Raw genomic sequence first — 19,434 nt, forward strand, 5'->3', positions numbered from 1 at the left:
TTCCCTGACCAAGGCTCGAACCCGTGTCCCCTGCATTGGCAGGCGGATTCTTAACCACTGTGCCACCAGGGAAGCCCCCAATTGTCCGTTGATGGGCACTTAGTTTGCTTCCATGTCTTGACTAATGTAAATAGTGCTGCTATGAACATTGGGGGGCGTGTATCTTTTCAAACTAGCGTTTTCATTTTTTTCTAGAAATATACCCAGGAGTGGGATTGCTGGATCACATGGTAGACTGTTTTGATAGAGTGATCATCTCTCCTCCCTGAAGCTCTGGTCCTTGGATTGCTGAGGGGCACGCTCACCTGGCCCCCCACCCACACCCTCTGTCTATTTCCACGCTGTCTCTCTCTGTTCACCCCAAAGGTGGACAGCTTCTTGTCCTTCTCTCTCCACGGTGGTTTCCTTCATTCCCACGGCGTCAACTCTCCTCTTAGAGAATGACCACATGGCCCAGCGAAGTGGGCTTCCTTAAATACCACGCCTGTGGTTCCCTCACTGCCTCTTCCTAAAATGAATGAAACTTGAGAAGTGCAAACATCCTTCTGTGGTTAGATCACAAAATGTTTGGGCCAGTCCTTAATCCCTTTAATAAATACTTATTGGTTGAGTGCCTACTAGGGGCCAGGCACTAGTCTAGGGCCTGGGGCTACGACACCCACATTCCTGTGCCCTTCATGCTGTCCTGTTAGACAAGGTGACCGCTTTGTCATTTTCTGGGTAAATGCATGTTCCAGCTTTCAAAAAGTTTATTTCAAAGGGTAATATATGCACCTACTTAAAAAAAAATAATTCAAAATATAAAAAGAACAGTAACGAAAAGTCTTCCCAGGCCTGGGTGCCCCTCCCCTCCCCAGAGGGAGGACACTTTGAACATTTTCTTACGTGGCATCCTTCCAGGGTCTTTTTTGTGCAAGCACGAGCATCTGAATGTAAGCAAACCTCCTTTTCTGTGTGAGTGCACAGGGCAGGCCTTGTCCCCTGTAGGTCTGTCCTCTGTTCATGCCCACCCAAGGTAGCTGTGTGAGCAAAGCTGTGAACCCAGCAGATCTCACCAAGGCCAATCTCATCAAAGGCCCTGGGCTTTTTTTCTTTTCCTTTTTTTTCGTCTTTCCTTGAGACTTAAAGGAAACTTTAGGATGAACCGAAGCGAAATCCAAGATTTAATTAACTGAAACGCTGGTTCTGAGTCTTTAGTTGAAACACACTAGCCTGGGTGCACTGGAGGGTCTAGCCTTCTCTGCACTTTGACCCCCAAGCAGGGCTGCCCAATTAGCAAATAAAATGAACCTTGAATAAGCAGTAAATAATGGTAATGTTTGTGGTATAAGTATGTCCCAGGCCATATTGGGAATATATTTCCACTAACAAGTTATTGTTTATCTGAAATTCAAATGGAGCTGGGCATCATGTATTTTACCTGGCAACCCTACCTCCCAGCCTCCCTCACACCTACATCCTTAGTACCAACATTCAAGCCCCTCCGGCTTGAAATCTCTAAAATCAGCTCTTTCTCTTAGCGTCAGGGTCCTCTTGCAGGTTCCATCTCACACCCACGTCAATCAAGCATTCTGAGTCTGCCTTCCCAACTGTTTCCATCCCACCCCTTCACCAGAGTCCCATTCCCACTGCTGAGTCCTAACTCCCGCTGACCCAGACTGCGATGCCTACCTCGAGGGGAGCCCGGCCCCCAGCACCTCCCCCTGACCACCCACTGCCTGCAGGACAGGACAGACCCTTCTTCCCACAGCCCAGCTGGTAATGTCACGTCCCCACCCAAACCCTTCCCGACTCGCTGACTCACCACCTAATAATCCAGATTCCTCCAGTCTGGCCCCATCCATCACTCACCACTCCATCTCATGTTTCAAAGCTCCAGGTAAGTGAGCCACTCGGGTGCCCCAAACATACTTTCCCACTTCTATGGGCTATACCTTTACTTATTCTTTCTTCCATGTGAGATCCATTCCTCTCCTGCTAATCAGGCTGATCCTTTAAGACTGACACTCTTGTCTTCTTAGTCTGGCCATAAAGCCACACAACCTTTCCAGAAAGAATTTGACAACTTCAAGAAGACAGACAAGATAAGGCCTTAATAATGTCCCTCTTTATAAACACAGTGATTCCACCTTAAGAGGTTTAGCCTAAGGAAATGAGAGATCCAAGCAAAGATATCTCAAAGTTATCTGGGGAGAACTTACTGCACACTTATTTCAGATGGCCTTAAAAATTATGCTTCAGGAAATACTAATGAGAAAAGAAGATAAATAATCCTGTCGTTAAAAAAAAAAAACAACAAAAATGTATATTTGAGATTTTAAAAATATATTTATAGATAGAAAGGTAAAAGACCAGAAAATGTCTGGCAAAACATTAACAAATGGTTACAGAAAGATGGGACCGCAGGTAATTTTCTTTTTCATTTTAACTTGTACATCGTGAATTCTTTTAACAGTGGCCACTGTTCTTTATTGGTCTTTTCCCAATTATAACAGTATCTGTCAGGTATTTTACAGAGTTTTTTAAGATAACTTTACCTACTGATTCTACAGAAAACATTCCATAGAAAGTCTATTGAAACGTAACTAGAACTGCATAAAAGCTAAGTCCTTGGGATTTAACTTGGGAGAGATGAACGGCAATATTTGGTATTTCTACCCTGCAATACGGCATAGCTCTATCCGTGTGTGTGTGTGTGTGTGTGTGTGTGTGTGTGTGTATTTCTTCCTCTCACCACTGATAATTTATAACATATTTGTTTTAAGAAGTATTCCTACTTACTTCATACATTGGGTTGGTTTTAGGTATGAAATCTCATTTTTATATGTTTCTAAATGGGTCTTGCTTTGGACGGTCTATGTTGTACCTGAACCCATTAGCGACAGCAAGCATTCTAAAATACGGATTTCTAGAACGATTTAGTAATTTTCCTTCTGTTCCACATATTGTTTTTTCCATTTCCACTTCATGTCTTACTGGGTTTGTCCAGCACTTCCAAAACATACAAGTGATGAAGGTATCCTTGTTTTTAAAAAGCAATGCCTCCGCCGTATCGCTTGAGGCCTACTGTACGTCTAAAATTGTTAGTCTAAAATTGATCCTTAAGCACGTGAGCTACGATAAATTCCAGATGGCTGAAATCCTTAATATAGCCATAGAAAAACTAGAAGTACATAACATAGAATGTTTATCAAAAGGTATGAGATAAATAAATCTAAAACTTTCCGTAGGGAGAAGGAGAGAGTTGGGAGAAAATATGTGCAGCAAATATGACTAGAGTTAAGGAACTTACAGAAACAAGAAAAAAGAACATTAAGACCGAGGCAGAACGGACAAACGACATGAGCAGACAATTCCAAGAGCAGTCTTACAACTAGTAAAAAAAAAAAGCACAGAAAAATCCAACACCTCACTCCTAATCAAAAAAACACATGTAAAAACAAGATGCTATTTCTTTTTGTTCAATAAATTAATAAGAGAGAATAACCACTACTTAGGAAAATACGCATTGCTGATGTATCTACAACTTGATATAATCATTTGGAAAGAAATTTGTCAGTGTGGGTACTAAAAATAATCAAGCCCAACAAAATTGAACTAAAAACTAAAAAACAATAAATACTTAAAATTGGGATGGTGATTATACAGGTACATACATGTCAAAACTCAGCAGATTCTACACTTAAAATTTTTACTCAGCCCCGAGAAAAGAAATCCTGCCACTTGCAACAATGTGGATGGACCTTGAGGGCATTATGCTGAAATAAGTCAGACAGAGAAAGACAGATAGTGTATGATACCTCTTACATGTGGAATCTAAAAAACAATTGAAATTGGAAAAGCAGAAAATAAAACAGTGGTTATCAGGGGCTGAGGGTGGAGAGATGGGACAGATGGTGTGTAAGGGTACATAGTTGTAACTAGTAGATAAATAAGTCCTGGAGACTGATACATGGTACAGGCAGACCTCAGAGTTATTGTAGGTTCAGTTCCTGACCACCATAATAAAGCAAATATCTCAATAAAGCGAGTCACGTGAATTTTTTGGTTTCCCAGGGCATATAAAATTATATTCACACTATTCTGTAGTCTCTTAACACTACAGTAGGACAATGTACAATAGCATTGTCTAAAAAAAACAACCTACAGACCTTAATTAAAAAACGATTATAAAATAAAATTCAAAAAAAATAAAATGGCAAAAATAAATAACTATAACAATTTATTGCTAAAAAAATGCTGACCATCATCTGAGCCTTCAGCGAGTCTAATCTGTTGCTGGTGGAGGGTCTGGCCTCCATGTTGGTGGCTGCTGACTGGTCAGGGTAACTGGGGCAATTTCCGAAAATAAGACCACTATGACATTTGCCGCATGGATTGACCTCTCCTTTCACTTGAACTCTAGAGGTCACTGTGGGGTTATTAATTGGCCTAATTACAATATTGTGTGTCTCAGGGAAGAGGGAGGCCCAAGAACAGGGAGAGAGGTGGGGGAACAGCCGGTTGGTGGAGCAGTCAGAACACACACATTTAAGTTCACTATCTTATATAGGCGCAGTTCACGGCAGCCCAAAACAATTATAATAGTAACATCAAAGATCACTGATCACAGATCACCATAACAAATATAATAACAATGAAAAAGTTGTAGATACTGTGAGAATGACCAAAATGTGACAGAGACACAAAGTGAGCAAAGGCTCTTGGAAAAAGGGCGCTGATAGACTTGACTGACGCAGGGTTGTCACAAACCTTCAATTTGTAAAGAACGCAATATCTGCACAGTACAATGAAATGAAGTGTACCCGTCCAGTGATTATAGACAACAAAACTGTACTATAAACGATAAACTTCCTAAGACACTAGATCTTAATTGTTCCCAGAGCTAAAAGAAATGATAGTTACATGACGAGATAAGGGTGTTAACCAATGCTACTATTGGCAGTCATACTGCAATACAAATGTATCAAACCAATGTACTATATACCCTACACAGTGTTATATCTCACATATAACTCAATTTTTAAAAATGGGTGCCTTTCACTGTACATAATTTATACCTCATAAAAATTGATTTAAAAAGAAAGAAACAGGGCTTCCCTGGTGGCGCAGTGGTTGTGAGTCCGCCTGCCGATGCAGGGGACACGGGTTCGTGCCCCGGTCCGGGAAGATCCCACATGCCGCGGAGCGGCTGGGCCCGTGAGCCATGGCCGCTGAGCCTGCGCGTCCGGAGCCTGTGCTCCGCAACGGGAGAGGCCACAACAGTGAGAAGCCCGCGGACAGCAAAAAAAAAAAAAAAAGCAAGAAACATAAAAAGGACAAAACAGTCATCTTTGTTTTGACCATGTCGTTTCACTTCAAGGAATTAAGCTTATGGAAATGATCAGAGCTGAGGACGACGATTTAAATACAAGAATTTTCAATGTAGCATGATAGCTGGAAAATTGTACAGTACATAAACCTCTCCCTAGGGATTGGTTCATTTAATGAGATATTACACAATCATTAAAAATTAAGTTTTATAAAACATTTTAATGACCAGGAGAAAGTCTTATGATAATACTTAACTGAAAACAGCAGGATACAAAACTAGAATTTCCAATTGTTTGTACATGATCTGAAGCACATCAACACAGCAGTGATGGTTACCTCCAGGGGGTGCAGTTCCAGATCTTTTTTTTTTTTTTACATTTTAGCATTTTCCAATTTTTTATAGTTATATACATTGAATTACATCATTAGAAATCAAAGTATTATGGATAATACCATGGACAGGATTTTTAAAATGTATTTATTCATTTGCTCTTAAGTCCTACTATCACTGGGAAGCTGGGTGACTCAGGGCCCAGGGAGGGGGAACACCACAGACCCATCCTTTTCGGGTGGCTGCGCTGGAGTAACTCACTCCAGCCTGCTGGCTGCTTCTCAACTTCCTCCCTTCCTCGGTGTGAAGCTAATAATCCCTCTTAAAGACCAAACTCCTCTACACAACCTTCTGTGGCTTCTCCCAAACCCATTCTCCAGCCCCTCCCCCCAGCCACATAGGCTTTCATCAATTCATTTTATCAGGCATTTATCCTGCCCAGCCCCACCCCCTCAGGGACTGGCAGTTTCAGTCTCAGGAACTATAATGCACTTTCCCACCCTCCCATGTCCTTAGCTGACCCTTCATCCTTCAAAACTCAACTCAATGGTTCCCTCTCCTGGGAAGACTTCCTAGCCCACCTTCTCACACCACCTTCCCCAAACAATCACGTCCTCCTGCCAGAATTGCCGTAGAGCATCTTTATTTTTTATTTTTATTTTTTTAACATCTTTATTGGAGTATAATTGCTTTACAATGGTGTGTTAGTTTCTGCTTTATAACAAAGTGAATCAGCTATATGCATACATACAACCCCATATCCCCTCCCTCTTGCGTCTCCCTCCCACCCTCCTTATCCCACCCCTCTAGGTGGTCACAAAGCACAGAGCTGATCTCCCTGTGCCATGCAGCTGCTTCCCACTAGCTGTCTATTTTACATTTGGTAGTATATATATGTCCATGCCACTCTCTCACTTCGTCCCAGCCTACCCTTCCCCCTCCCCTTGTCCTCAAGTCCATTCTCTACGTCTGTGTCTTTATTCCTGTCCTGCCCCTAGGTTCATCAGAACCTTTTTTTTTTTTTACATTCCATATATATGTGTTAGCATACGGTATTTGTTTTTCTCTTTCTGACTTACTTCACTCTGTATGACAGACTCTAGGTCCATCCACCTCACTATAAATAACTCAATTTTGTTTCCTTTTATGGCTGAGTAATATTCCATTGTATATATGTGTCACATCTTCTTTATCCATTCATCTGTCGATGGACACTTAGGTTGCTTCCATGTCCTGGCTACTGTAAATAGAGCATCTTTATTTTGTAGCACTTGTCACCAGTTCTAATCGTGGGCCTGTGGTATTACTTCACTCACATCCATCTCTCCCACTGGACCGTAAGCTCCAGGAGAGGAGCCCCAGGATCAGGTTTTGCACTCATCACCCCACATGTGTTCCATGCTCCCTGTATAGTATCTAGACACTCAATATTTGTTGAATGAATAAATGTTTCCTCATCTGTAAAATAAAAGGTGCCCACCTAGATTTCAATCCCCAAGGTTTAAAAGCACAGATTCTGGAATCCTTCCCCACTGTCTCCAAGGCTGCCTACCAGGAAAGTTCCAGGAACCCCTGGCTTATAACACCCTTACTAACATATTAACAGTTTGATTATCCTTCAGCTCCCCGAGGCTCACAGGGAGATTCTTGGCTCTAGGGGTTTGAGAGCAGGATTTGAGAGAGACAGGAAACGCTGGTGAGTCATGGAAGGTGATTACTAATCTGGAAGACTTTTCAAGCTACTCCCGTCTCTCCCATTCCTGCAGTAACTGGATGAGAATGCATGGAGCAATAGAAAAGGTACACAGGATTACCTCCCTCCCTCCAGGTCTCTGCAAGTGAGGAATTATAATTAGCTCATTTTACCCTCAGAACAACCCTATAAGAAGGTAGGTACCTCTAGAGTCCCATTTTACAGATAAGGAAAGTTGAGGCACAGTTGAGATTTTAGTAACTTGCTCAAGGTAACCAAGACCTTGCTCTGAACCACTAAAGGATACTGCCTCTCACATTTAAAAAGCAAATGATGCCAAAAGGAGATATTACTGACACCCATTTGACCCACTGACGCCTGCAGAACAGTGCTTCACTAGTGGAAGCAGGAGGGAGGACGGTAGGGGTTGGCATCCTCGTGGGTCACATGGCAAGGATTGCTTTCTCAGGCTGAAACTCAAGAGCGGTGATGCTTGTGGAATGAACACTGACAAGTTCCCTCTCCCCCAAGAACAACAATCCCTAGTCTTTGAGGAGCTTCAGCTCTCTGCCCAGAACTGTGGTTTTTTAGCAGGAAGCCAGCCATGCGCGTCAATTATCAGCACTCTTTAATCCAACTGGGACCCCAAACAAATGCCCCGCTTTAATCCTGGGTGAAGTGATACACATAACTTCCAAAGCCTCATGACCCTGCAGCATACCCAGTAAGTAGACCGTGACCCCAGGAACAAAGGATACAAACCCACGCTAACGCATCCTAGGGGATTTCATTCACACTAAGCAAAAGCATGCCACCTCCAATATAGCACACCCACTGCCTCTCCCAGGCCCTCGGCACAGTACCTGGCACACAGATTCTCAGCTTTCGATGGGCTTAGAATAAAAGCCAAACTCCTTACCGTTGCCTCCCAAACCTTACATGATCTGGCCAACCTCATCTCCTCCCCACTCTACTCTTCTGGGCAAGAGCCACCCGAGTTTTCTTCATGCCTCCAGTTCTCAGCTCCTTCAGGCCTCTGGTCTCTGCAACTGCTGTTCCCTCCCCCTGTGGGGATTACTCCTAGATCTTGGCCTGGCTGCGTCCTTCTCATCATTCACCTCCTTCCTCCTAGACCTTGGCCTTCGAAGTTCGACTCCCCGCACCGCACTGGAAACTAGAGTGGAAACCCTCTATCCCTGGCGTTAGAACAGTCCTCCGATACTTCAACTAATGTTTGCTGAGTGCAGAAATGCTGAATTCGCTCAAATCCACCAGCTCCCTGCACTCACCCGCCTCAAGCGCTGACACACTAATCAACTCAAAACAAAGGCTGTGGGCTTCCCTGGTGGCGCAGTGGTAGTGAGAGAGAGGCATGGGCATATATACGCTACCAAACGTAAGGTAGATAGCTAGTGGGAAGCAGCTGCATAGCACAGGGAGATCAGCTGGGTGCTTTGTGACCGCCTGGAGGGGTGGGATAGGGAGGGTGGGAGGGAGACGTAAGAGGGAAGAGATATGGGAACATATGTATAACTGATTCATTTTGTTATAAAGCAGAAACTAACACACCATTGTAAAGCAATTATAGCCCAATAAAGATGTTAAAAAAAAAAACAAAACATGAGACTATTTCCAATAGCATAATACATATGAAACCAGATTGCTTTGAATAAATTTGAATAAACTTAAACGTGTAAAAAAAAAAAAAAAAGAATCCGCCTGCCAATGCAGGGGACGGGGGCCCCAGTCCTGGTCGAGGAAGATCCCACATGCCGAGGAGCAGCTAAGCCCGTGCACCACAACTAATGAGCCTGCGCTCTAGAGCCCGCGTGCCACAACTGCTGAAGCCCGCACACCTAGAGCCCGTGCTCCGCAACAAGAGAAGCCACAGCAATGAGAAGCCCGCGCACCGCAACGAAGACCCAACGCAGACAAAACTAAATAAAAATGTAAAAATAAATTTAATTTTAAAAAGAAGCGATAATCCGAGGCTTAACCGGCAAATGCCATCTAGAGAAGTCCCCAAGAAACCCCTTTCCTGATGGAGCACCCAACGGTCCAGAAGGGAAACCCTAAAGGCCGGAACGTGGCTGCCGCCGAGCGGCCAAGGCTGGAGGCAGCCCGGCGCTGCCTACCTTGAACTCGGCGGAAAGTTGGGGCGTGTATTCGCGCGTCCAGAGCGCGCGCACCAGCGCCGCCAGCTGCTCGGTGACCTCGGCGCGGCCCGGCGCCGCCCGATAGCGCCCCAGCGCCAGGAACTCGGCCAGCAGGTCGGTGTTGCTGAGACACTGCACCACGGCGTTCATGAAACAGGTGTTGCCGTGGTTCTTCAAGCCCTGAGCTCCCGGGATCCGCGCCCCGTCGCCGGCGGAGAGCTGGGGCTGGGGTCGGGGCGGGCGCTCCTCCCCGGGGCTTCCGGGAGCAGCTGGATCCGGGCCCGGGGGGCCAGCAAAGCCTCCCTCCCCGTCGCCATTGCCGTGTCCCGGCTGGGGCTGGGGCCGGGGCGGCGAGTCCCCGGGGCGGGAGCGGCTGCCCAGCGCCAGCAGGAAGCGGCCAAACAGGCGGCGCAGGGAGCGGCGGCGGCGGGGCCGGGGCGCGGGCGGCCCCTCTCCGGTCGCGGCCCCCGCGCCCGGGTCCATGGCTCCCGCCGGCGCCCCTCCCGGAGCGGAGCTCCCAGCCTCCAGGCGCCGGACAGACGAGCAGCCAACGGGCCCTTCCAGGCTCGGAAAGGCACCCGGGAGCCGGCTACCTGCGGGCCAGGTGTGCGGGAATCGGGCGGAGGCGGAGCCAAGGGCGGGGCCGCCCCGCCCCGCCCCGCGCGGGAATCAGGCCGTAGGGCCCGCCCCGGGCAGCGCCCCGCCGCCCCCACCCCCGTCGGGTCCCGCCCCCGCCGCTCGGACCAGGAATAAAAGCACTGGAGCTCAGAGCTCAGGTTCCCTTCCATTTCCTAACCTCTCCTAAACCTACCGACCTGAATTTAACCTCTGCTCCTAGTCCGCTCCCAGCCTTCAAGCTGTGAAAGTAATAGAGGAATGATAAATGTGAACGCCCTAGTAAATTGCAAAGCCGTGGCTGTTGCTAAATTTCTTGTAATTACCTCCAGGCGAAGGTGAAAAGAAGGGAAAGGAAGGTTCCCCAGAGGGCAGCCTCCGGCGTAGCGAGAGACGCGCCCTGGGGGCGGTGAACGGGTGGAGAGTACCTTGGTACCGCTGGTTCCGCCGCAGGCTCAGGTGTGTGCGGACAGATGGCGCCACCTCCTTCCAGCCCGTCTGCCCCGCAGGGGAGGCAGAGCCTTTGCGGGACCCACCATCCTGGGACCCGAACTGGAAGGCGCGTGTAGAAACACCCGGGATTGGTTGTGGTTTGCTTGTTTAAATTACAGACTAGGTTAGGGCGTTTATCAAAACTTGCAAGCGAGACTTGACCGTCCTCGGTTTATTTGGTGGAGAAACGGGCTCAGAGAAGTTAACGCAATGGGCTGAGGCCACACGACCCGTAAGCAGAGAAGCCGGAACTCGAGCAGGGTCTGTGGACTGACAACCCCGCAGCTTAGATCTTTCCAGCCTCAGTATTTGCTCACCAGGAAGTTTTCCAGCTCCCGGGCGCGCCTCCTAGGAGGTCTCACGTTCACTCCTTAACGCAAAATCCCAGCTGAATTGTTGCCCAATAAGAGTTGACTTGGCATTGCCTTGCCCTTGATTCCCTGGGGACCTCCCTCACTTTATCTTGTAACTGTCACGTTAATCCGGCAGTCTCGCAAAGTGAATTTCTCATCAATTTCTAGCTCAACAAGAGATTAGCAGGAGGCTTATCACATGAATGCCCTGAAATGTTACTTATTATCTGATGAATAAAGTGGTCATCATTTATTAAATATCCACCTTGATATGTCAAATAGGGCAGCAGCAGGTTGGTTACCTGATGCAGGGGGGGGAAAAAAAGCATTAGGTAAAGGATAAAGAATATGCACAGAACAAAAGACTGTCCTGTGAATTAGAGACTTGAAGTGTTTCTGGGAAATACCGTTATTTATGCTCCCTGGAAAAGGACACCGTCCCTGGTTGGACGGTCAATACACAAGGTCCATTCCATCGCTCTTCTAATGGTAAGCAGAGGAGAAAGATTTTATGGTTAACTCCAGAAAAACATCTATGAAATTTCACCTTTGATAATTACCCCCAAGATCCCCGACACACATTTTCTTTGAGAAAGCACCATAATTCGTATTGAAGTTTCTACTCTGTGTCATGAACGCTGCCGACGCTTTAATACATTATTTCACTTAATTCTCACAATCACTTTTTGAGCAGGTATTCTTGCTTTACAAAACGGAGTATCAGAGAGTTCAAACAAAACAAAAACCCTACCCAAGATCTGGATCCAAACCCACGTCTTGCCGCAGGCAGCTTGACCAATGAAATGCTGATTAAGAAGGTAAATTCGGGGCTTCCCTGGTGGCGCAGTGGTTGAGAGTCCGCCTGTCGATACAGGGGACATGGGTTCGCGCCCCGGTCCGGGAAGATCCCACATGCCACGGAGCGGCTGGGCTCGTGAGCCATGGCCGCAGAGCCTGTGCGTCTGGAGCCTGTGCTCCGCAACTGGAGAGGCCACAAGAGTGAGAGGCCTGCGTACCGCAAAAAAAAAAAAAAAAAAGAAGGTAAATTCACCTTCCTTATTTTTAGAGACTAACAGCAATGGTTATCTGTGGACAAATTATGAGGAAGGGCTGTGGGTTTTGCAGAGTCATAGAAGGGAGATTATGACAGGAAACCAACAACTGGGAACTTACTCATAATAAAAAAACTTTACAGTCTGGACGAATTATTCTTGAACACGTCTCAGTTTTAATATACAATTCAAGAATGTAAAATGCATTCTATAAAGGAGAGGAGAAACTTGTAGATAAAGTATTTTGACCAAAGCACAGACACACAGGTGTGAGAAAGCAAGACTAGTCGTGGAGTTATCTAAGCTCAGCCTCCAACAGGACGGTATTCAATGCTGTGAATCCAGGAGGTCTCCAACGTTTCATGAGGGAAATGGGTACTTCCATCTCAAAATGGCCCCATCGGCACTCACGCTAATGATGTACTGATTTCCTGGACTTATCCGGACGCGGGTGATGTTGCCACTGTGTCCCACCCCAACGTGAGTCACTTCACCCTCATTGTAATCCCAAACTTTGACAAGACGGTCATTTCCACCTGAAAATGACAAAGCAGTTACATGGCATTGCTGCAACAGAACAGAGAGAAACAGTCCTGATTTTAAATTACTGGATCGTTTTCAATACATTCCCCATGTGCTCATTTAAAGGAAGAAAAACCTATCTTTATAAACACTCTTTTCCTTGATTATAAAAATCTAGATCTGTTGTAGTTAATTTGGGGGGAAAAAATGTAAAGAGGTGACATCACCCCTGATCCCACCATCCAGAAAGAACCACTAGTAACATCTTGGTTTAGTTCCTTCCGGTCTTTTCTCTGTAAGTTACACAGATATACATCTGAATATGTGATTAGGATCATACCATGTCTAATTTTATATCATGCTTTACATAAATGTGTTTGTGAAACTTTTATTGATTTGGAACATTAACTGGTTACTGTCCGGAAGAATCAAAGAGGCTGCAAGAAATGGGACTGATGCTGTTGCAATGGGCACATTGTGTGGCAAATGCCCCCTGGAAATGCTGACCGAAAAGCCTGGCATTTAAGACTTCAGTAGGAAATAGCAGAGCAAGGCAGGCTGGACAGCCCAGCCCATGTAAAGGCCCATTTCTTTCTTTCTTTCTTTTTTAATTAATTAATTTGTTTAAATTGAAGTATAATTGGTTTACAAGATCGTGTAAAGGCCCATTTCTTTCATCGCTGCCCACCACAGAAAAACCACGCAGTGGAAGCTTAGGTTTATATTTGTGTCCCTAAGGCTCGTGAGCAAATGCTTCCTCTCATTGAAATGCGGCTTCTGGATTTTTCTTTCCCAGCCACACCGGCTGCCGTGTTCAGGCCTGAATCTAACCCGTTGCCCTTTAGACCCTTTCGTGGTCACTTCCAGTTGCCTCCCGCCTGGGAGTTCCACTTTCCCATTTAAATAAGCTGGGCTTGGCTCTCCTCTCTTATCCCAGGGCTGACCGGTGACAAAATGCACTCCTTCCACGGTGATATCCATGCCATTGACGGCCCCGGACAAGGAACCTTCCAACTCTCTGATTACTGACCCATCAAACACTTCCCAGTAAGCAATCTGGAATTCAAGAAAGAAGCATGAGGCGGGGTTCAGCTCAGTGAAATCATCCACACGCATGCTAACGAAAGAAGCAGACGGCAAAAATACACCCGGGGTGATACACCAGCTGAAATTATAAATAGGCTGAAGCAGGGGGTGGAGAAATCATTTTAATATTTTTAGTAGTGGCTTTAAAATTTGCATTCAGTTTAAAGAGGTGTTGATATGCCGGTAAACTGGATTGAGACAGAGAGTACTTCTGGTCAGATGGCGCAGGCTGAGCCTGAAGGGAGCTGTAAAGGAGAGAAGGAAGCGGCCGCTGCATCCACTTTCCCAATTCTGCTCTTAAGAGGAGGAAAGTGAAGCTTTCTTTAGGCCTGGCGGGAGGGGAAAGCATTTCCTTCCTCCAGCTTGGGGAATGAGCAGTTCTGGAAAGTTCTGGAGACTGGGCCTTAAAAAGTGAGCTCTCACCGCGCGGCTGGCCCTCCCTCTTCCTCACCCCACCCTTATTCCAAACCTTCTCTTCTGCCTCAAAGCAACAGAACATTCCGCAGGGCTGGGTTTAAACAGAGACTGATCATATATTCCACCCGCATCCTCACACACACCCCCGCCCCCTCCTGGGCCAAGGAACTGGGTTAGGGGTGGAAAGGAGACAGGGGCTCAAGGAAGGAAGATTTTTCTCTGAATATACTGGTTTTATGCTTTTTTTTTTTTTTTAACTTTGTAAATGTACAACCAATTCACAAATAAAATTTCTTTCTAGGGCTTCCCTGGTGGCGCAGTGGTTGAGAGTCCGCCTGCCGATGCAGGGGACGCGGGTTCGTGCCCCGTTCCGGGAGGATCCCACGTGCTGCGGAGCGGCTGGGCCCGTGAGCCATGGCTGCTGAGCCTGCGCGTCCGGAGCCTGTGCTCCGCAACGGGAGAGACCACAACGGTGAGAGGCCCGCGTACCGCAAAAAAAAAAAAAAAAAAAAAATTTCTTTCTAAACATAGAGCCCTTGACCAGGAATCAGGAGTGGGAACTTGGGTATTTCGCCCAGAACTTTCTCTCTGTTTCATGTTGGTGGCAACTTCCTGTGTTCCCGTCATTACGCCAGGAATCTGTATTCCTCTGAATTTAGCTAGAAATGGTGTATGCTATTTAAAATTTTTCTTTTCTTTTTATTTATTTATTTTGCTTTATAATTTCTATCGATGCTCGGTCACTTTAACAATAAAGTTCTGATTTCATAGTAAAAACATAAAGGAGTATGAAAGCATGCCAAAATCCTAGTTTCTCAGGAATCCCATCGATGTAAGTCACTGGTGCTTGATGACCAGCTTCCTTGACCAGGGAAGTCAAAGTGAGCCTCCCCTGGGCTTTCCCAAGTGTCCTCTGCCGGGGATGGTCTTCCCTGAGATCAAAGCATGGCTAGGTCCTCCTGGCACTCAGGCCTCAGCTCAAGTGCCACCTCCTTAAGGAGGCCTCGCTGACCATCCTTGCTAAAACAGCTTCCTTCTCCCAGCCATTATCCTGTAGCCTGTTCTATATATTTTTTTAGCTCTTTCACCATCTCGTATCATCTTGTTCACTTATTACTCGTTGCTCTTTCATGGACTCATTTACATGTGTACTATCCCATTCCATCCCCTCCCACCCAAAATTAATACAGAAGGTAGGTAAGCTCCATGACAGCAGGGACACTGTCATGTCCCCAGCACTTAGAGTAGTTGGACAGATTTATGATTTATGGTTGGAATATTCTGGTCAAGATTCAAATAAGAGGGAAATAGATTGTTTCCAGCCTCAAAAGCTGAAACCTAGAATATGGCAGATATCACACTAATTTAGAAACAATATGAACCGTCCATCAAAGCATTTATAGTGACGTGGTGATTAACTCCCTAATATCCATCCCACCCCAGTGCCAAGAGGAAGCCCGCTTAGACCACAGGTCAAGCACAGGTTGGGGGATGGGCAGGCATAGGCCAGTTTGGGCAGATGAGACACAAAGAAACCTAACAATCTACAGAGACTGGAACACAGAGGCAGTTCTTCACGCCCTCCCAGAACATTCTGTCTGTGTCGGGCAGATCCCGGTTGGACCAGGCAGCATTCCTTGGGTTTTTATGACAAAGTGTCTCAGGCAGTCGTTCCCAATCACCTGGGAAGCTTAAACAGGAAAAAACCCCACTCCTAGATTCTAATTTGGAGGGTGGAGGTGGGGAGGGAAGGTACCTTTTGTATTTTTCCCTCAATACTTTTAACTCCATTAACTTAGCCTGTATCTGGCAAAACAATAAATATGCAAACTCTTCTTCAATTATCTCAAAGTCTACATTAGGGGTATTCAAACCCAGTAATTGGATGTGCAGGTAATCAGGCCAAGATCTGGCTGATCCGATGTGGCTGGCAGGGTGGGAGACACCCCAGCTTCCTTGCCCTTCCATGTGTCTCTCTCCTGAAGCCTCCTGCTTGCTCCAAGGGGGAAATGTGCCCCCCCAAATAATGGCCAATTTTCACTGGAGGACATGGACTCCCTAGCTTAAGAGATTTTTAATATATTGACGAAGTAGGGTGATGAGAGATGAGCTCTATTGTCATTCAATTTGAATTTAATCAAAGTGACAGCTCCTTTGAGCACAACACTTCCAGCCTTAGAAATGTCCTCATAATCAAAAACAGTACTTACTGAGGGCCCGCGATGTGCCAGGCCCCCTGCTTTTAGCATCATATTCAATCATGACTTTAATCGCCACAGCAACTGCATGAGGTCAGTGGTGTCAGCACTTCCATTTTGCAGAAAAGGAAGCAAAGGCACCCCAAAACGTTATGTAGCATTTCCAAACTGACACGGCGGATCACCAGCAAACCTATGGTTTGAACTGGCATGGCCTGACTCCAGAGCCTGTACCCTCAGCCACGAGACGTCACTGCTCTTCTCTTGTACCAGAAAGATCTTGACTCTTACCTTTCTGTCTGTCCCGCTGGTGATGATCTGGAACTCTTCAGGGTGGTAACAAACACACTGGAATAAGGTGTTAGCCAGGATCATCTGATTCCTCCTAAGACGCCTGAAAAATAGATTCCAGAGCTGTGAAACATGACTTTCTCTTCCTGAGAAAGCTTATTTACTATTTTTAATATATTTATTTATTTATTTATTTATTTTTGGCTGCATTGGGTCTTCGTTGCTGCACGCGGGCTTTTCTCTAGTTGCAGTGAGTGGGGTCTACTCTTCTTTGTGGTACATGGGCTTCTCATTGTGGCAGCTTCTCTTTTTGCGGAGCACGGGCTCTAGGCGCACAGGCTTCAGTAGCTGTGGCTCACGGGCTCTAGAGCGCAGGCTCAGTAGTTGTGGCTCACGGGCTTAGTTGCTCCGCAACATGTGGGATCTTCCCGGGCCAGGGCTCGAACCCGTGTCCTGTGCGTCTGCAGGCGGACTCTCAACCACTGCGCCACCAGGGAAGCCCTCTATCCTTTGTTTGAGTCTTCCCTTGAGTTCAATAAAATGCTGGGATTGAGTTCTGCATCACTTGGTCCTCCCCATCACTGGTACCTACACGAGGTCCCATATGATGCAGGTGCCGTCTGTGCTGGCCGTGACGCACTCCTCGTTGCTCTTCTTCACCCTGATACAGGACACGGAGGACTTGTGCTCCTTCAGGGCCTCCTCCAGCTTCTGGGTCTGGTGGCCTATCTGCCACACCCTCACCTGCAAGCCACAAAGCACAGGCTCTCAATTCCATCTTGGGAATTTTTGAAGGGGGTTAAAAAAAAGTAAAAAATAAAAAGATTCCAAGAGCTTTCTCACCTCCTGGGCTGACTTGCTTTTTCTAATTCCCTGTCCTCATCTCAGTCGAGTGAGGTAGGGATGCCAAGTTGCAGGGTGGGAATATTCTTCCACGGAGCCAGGGAGATGCCTACCAGGGAGCCTACACCTGTTTTTACTTTAGGACTGAGAAATATATCAGACACCCGCTGCTAAAACCAGTAATGCAGGGGCTGCTGCTAACCCGAGTGAAACAACATGTCTGCTCGTTTCTGCTGAGCACTGCTCTCAAAGTCCTGCCTCCATCAGGGAATCTCTTGGGTACCCAGAGCCATATTTAAACTTTCACATCAGCTGCTGTCTCAATCATTTAAAATCAGTGGTTCTCAACTCCACGGAAGCCAACACCCAACTTTCAGTAACAAATATTGTCTAATATCCCTTTGCTATCTTGAAATGAAATGCAGAGGTGATACAACTACCTACACACAAAATTTCAAAACTGGCAAGTACGATGCCCTAACTGTAATACAAAGGGTAAGTAGAAAGGAAAGTTATTTGGTTATAACAGTAGGTCCTGTAATGGATAAACGCTCTGTCACAACTATACCAGAGAACATAGTAATGTAGTCAGATGCTTCTTATAATGAACGTGTTGGACTTCTAAAACATAAGAAGAGCAGAAATTATTTTGTATAAGTGATATAAGACAACAGAGGAGCCACGGTCTAGTTGAACACTAAACTGAAAACTAGTGTTGGGATCAGTAATAACAGACTAACTTATTTGCACCTGACAAGAGGAAAATAACCTTAAATGAAGTAAGAAAAACCTTCAAAGACACTTTCTTAGTCAAGAAGATGAGGAAGCGTGAGGTTATCCCAAATGAGCCAGGCCATCTTCCTTGCTATGGTGTTCAAATAACTCAGTATGTTTTTTTGTTTTTGTTTTTGTTTTTGTTTTTTTTGCGATACGTGGGCCTCTCACTGTTGTGGCCTCTCCTGTTGCGGAGCACAGGCTCCAGACGCGCAGGCTCAGCGGCCATGGCTCACGGGCCCAGCCGCTCCGCGGCATGTGGGATCTTCCCGGACCAGGGCACGAACCCGTGTCCCCTGCGTCGGCAGGCGGACTCTCAACCACTGCGCCACCAGGGAAGCCCACTCAGTATGTCTTGACATGGGACAGGGTGATGACTATTGCCAGAGAAAACAAACAGATCCAGAATTTTGAATGTATGGAGGCAGGCAGTGGCTCTCTAGCCAGGGTGAGATGCAGATGTTCTAGCCAGTGTGGTGTGGGCACCAACCAAACAGCACAGGACTGGAGCCTTGGATGTGCCGGCCATTAGCTGGGGGATGGCAGGGAGGTTTGGGTATAAACTCAGGTAACGGCCAATGAAAGTGGAAATAAAATACTTAAGAGTACCTTAGCAACCCCAGGATTCAGACCGGTGCACCCCTGCGGACCAGCAGCCCTGGTCTCTAGTACTTACAAAGACCTTGAAGACTACGTTCTTGGAAGGAAAGGTCTGGAGTAGCTGTGGGGAAAGGGAGCGGGCATTGTGAAAAGACTGCCGATCAGGGCTGGGGGCGACGAATCTGTTTTGTGCGATTCCCTCCTGTAACCCTCCTCAGCAAGGTCGATGCCCCCAAAGGCTGAGGGAGCAAGCAAGGATGCTGTGGGTGTTAGCAACAGCGTGGCTGAAGGGATGAGGGAAGGGAACAGAGCCGCGAGGGTGATAATGGGCAGAGAGCAGGGGGATGGTCTAGGACTAGGTGTGTCTGTGGAGCATCTGCAGGGTTTAGTCCACATGAAGATGTGCTCTGAACCTGAAATGCACACCAGATTCTGAAGACTTCGTACAAAATAAAGAGTGTAAAAAAAATCTCACTAATTGGAGTGTTGCTATCTTCACTTTATACTTTACTTTTACAGGAAACTGAAGCACAGAGAGGTTAAAGCACACACCCTAGGTCACACAGCTGGGAAGTGACAGAAGTGAAATCGGAGCCCAGGCAGTGTGGCCCCAGAACCCGAACATTCAGCCACTAACGGGTTCGATCCAAACTCTGCCAAAGGCTACGTGAAGATGCTGTATCTTTCTTCTCCCTAAA

At 46.5% G+C, this 19,434-nt stretch overlaps 2 protein-coding genes across 3 annotated transcripts in view; both read right to left on the bottom strand.

The window, feature by feature from the left end:
• Positions 1 to 10,034, bottom strand: part of USP43 (ubiquitin specific peptidase 43) — a 62,370-nt gene extending 52,336 nt beyond the window's left edge. For both annotated transcript variants that reach the window (XM_067714468.1, XM_067714467.1), the window contains exon 1: positions 9,473 to 10,034. In XM_067714468.1, the coding sequence (XP_067570569.1) occupies positions 9,473 to 9,976 (504 nt within the window). In that variant the 5' untranslated portion in view covers positions 9,977 to 10,034. The remainder of the gene's footprint in view (positions 1 to 9,472) is intronic.
• Positions 10,035 to 12,158: 2,124 nt separating this feature from the next.
• CFAP52 (cilia and flagella associated protein 52) overlaps positions 12,159 to 19,434 on the bottom strand; it is a 36,281-nt gene continuing 29,005 nt past the window's right edge. The window contains exons 11-14 of the mRNA XM_067714869.1: positions 17,112 to 17,263; positions 16,520 to 16,622; positions 13,472 to 13,583; positions 12,159 to 12,541 (exon numbers count right to left, since the gene is read on the bottom strand). Of these exons, the coding sequence (XP_067570970.1) occupies positions 12,366 to 12,541; positions 13,472 to 13,583; positions 16,520 to 16,622; positions 17,112 to 17,263 (543 nt within the window). The 3' untranslated portion in view covers positions 12,159 to 12,365. The remainder of the gene's footprint in view (positions 12,542 to 13,471; positions 13,584 to 16,519; positions 16,623 to 17,111; positions 17,264 to 19,434) is intronic.

The sequence above is a fragment of the Pseudorca crassidens genome, chromosome 19 (genome assembly GCF_039906515.1).
Source record: "Pseudorca crassidens isolate mPseCra1 chromosome 19, mPseCra1.hap1, whole genome shotgun sequence".
In the NCBI taxonomy this organism is placed as follows: Eukaryota; Metazoa; Chordata; class Mammalia; order Artiodactyla; family Delphinidae; genus Pseudorca; species Pseudorca crassidens.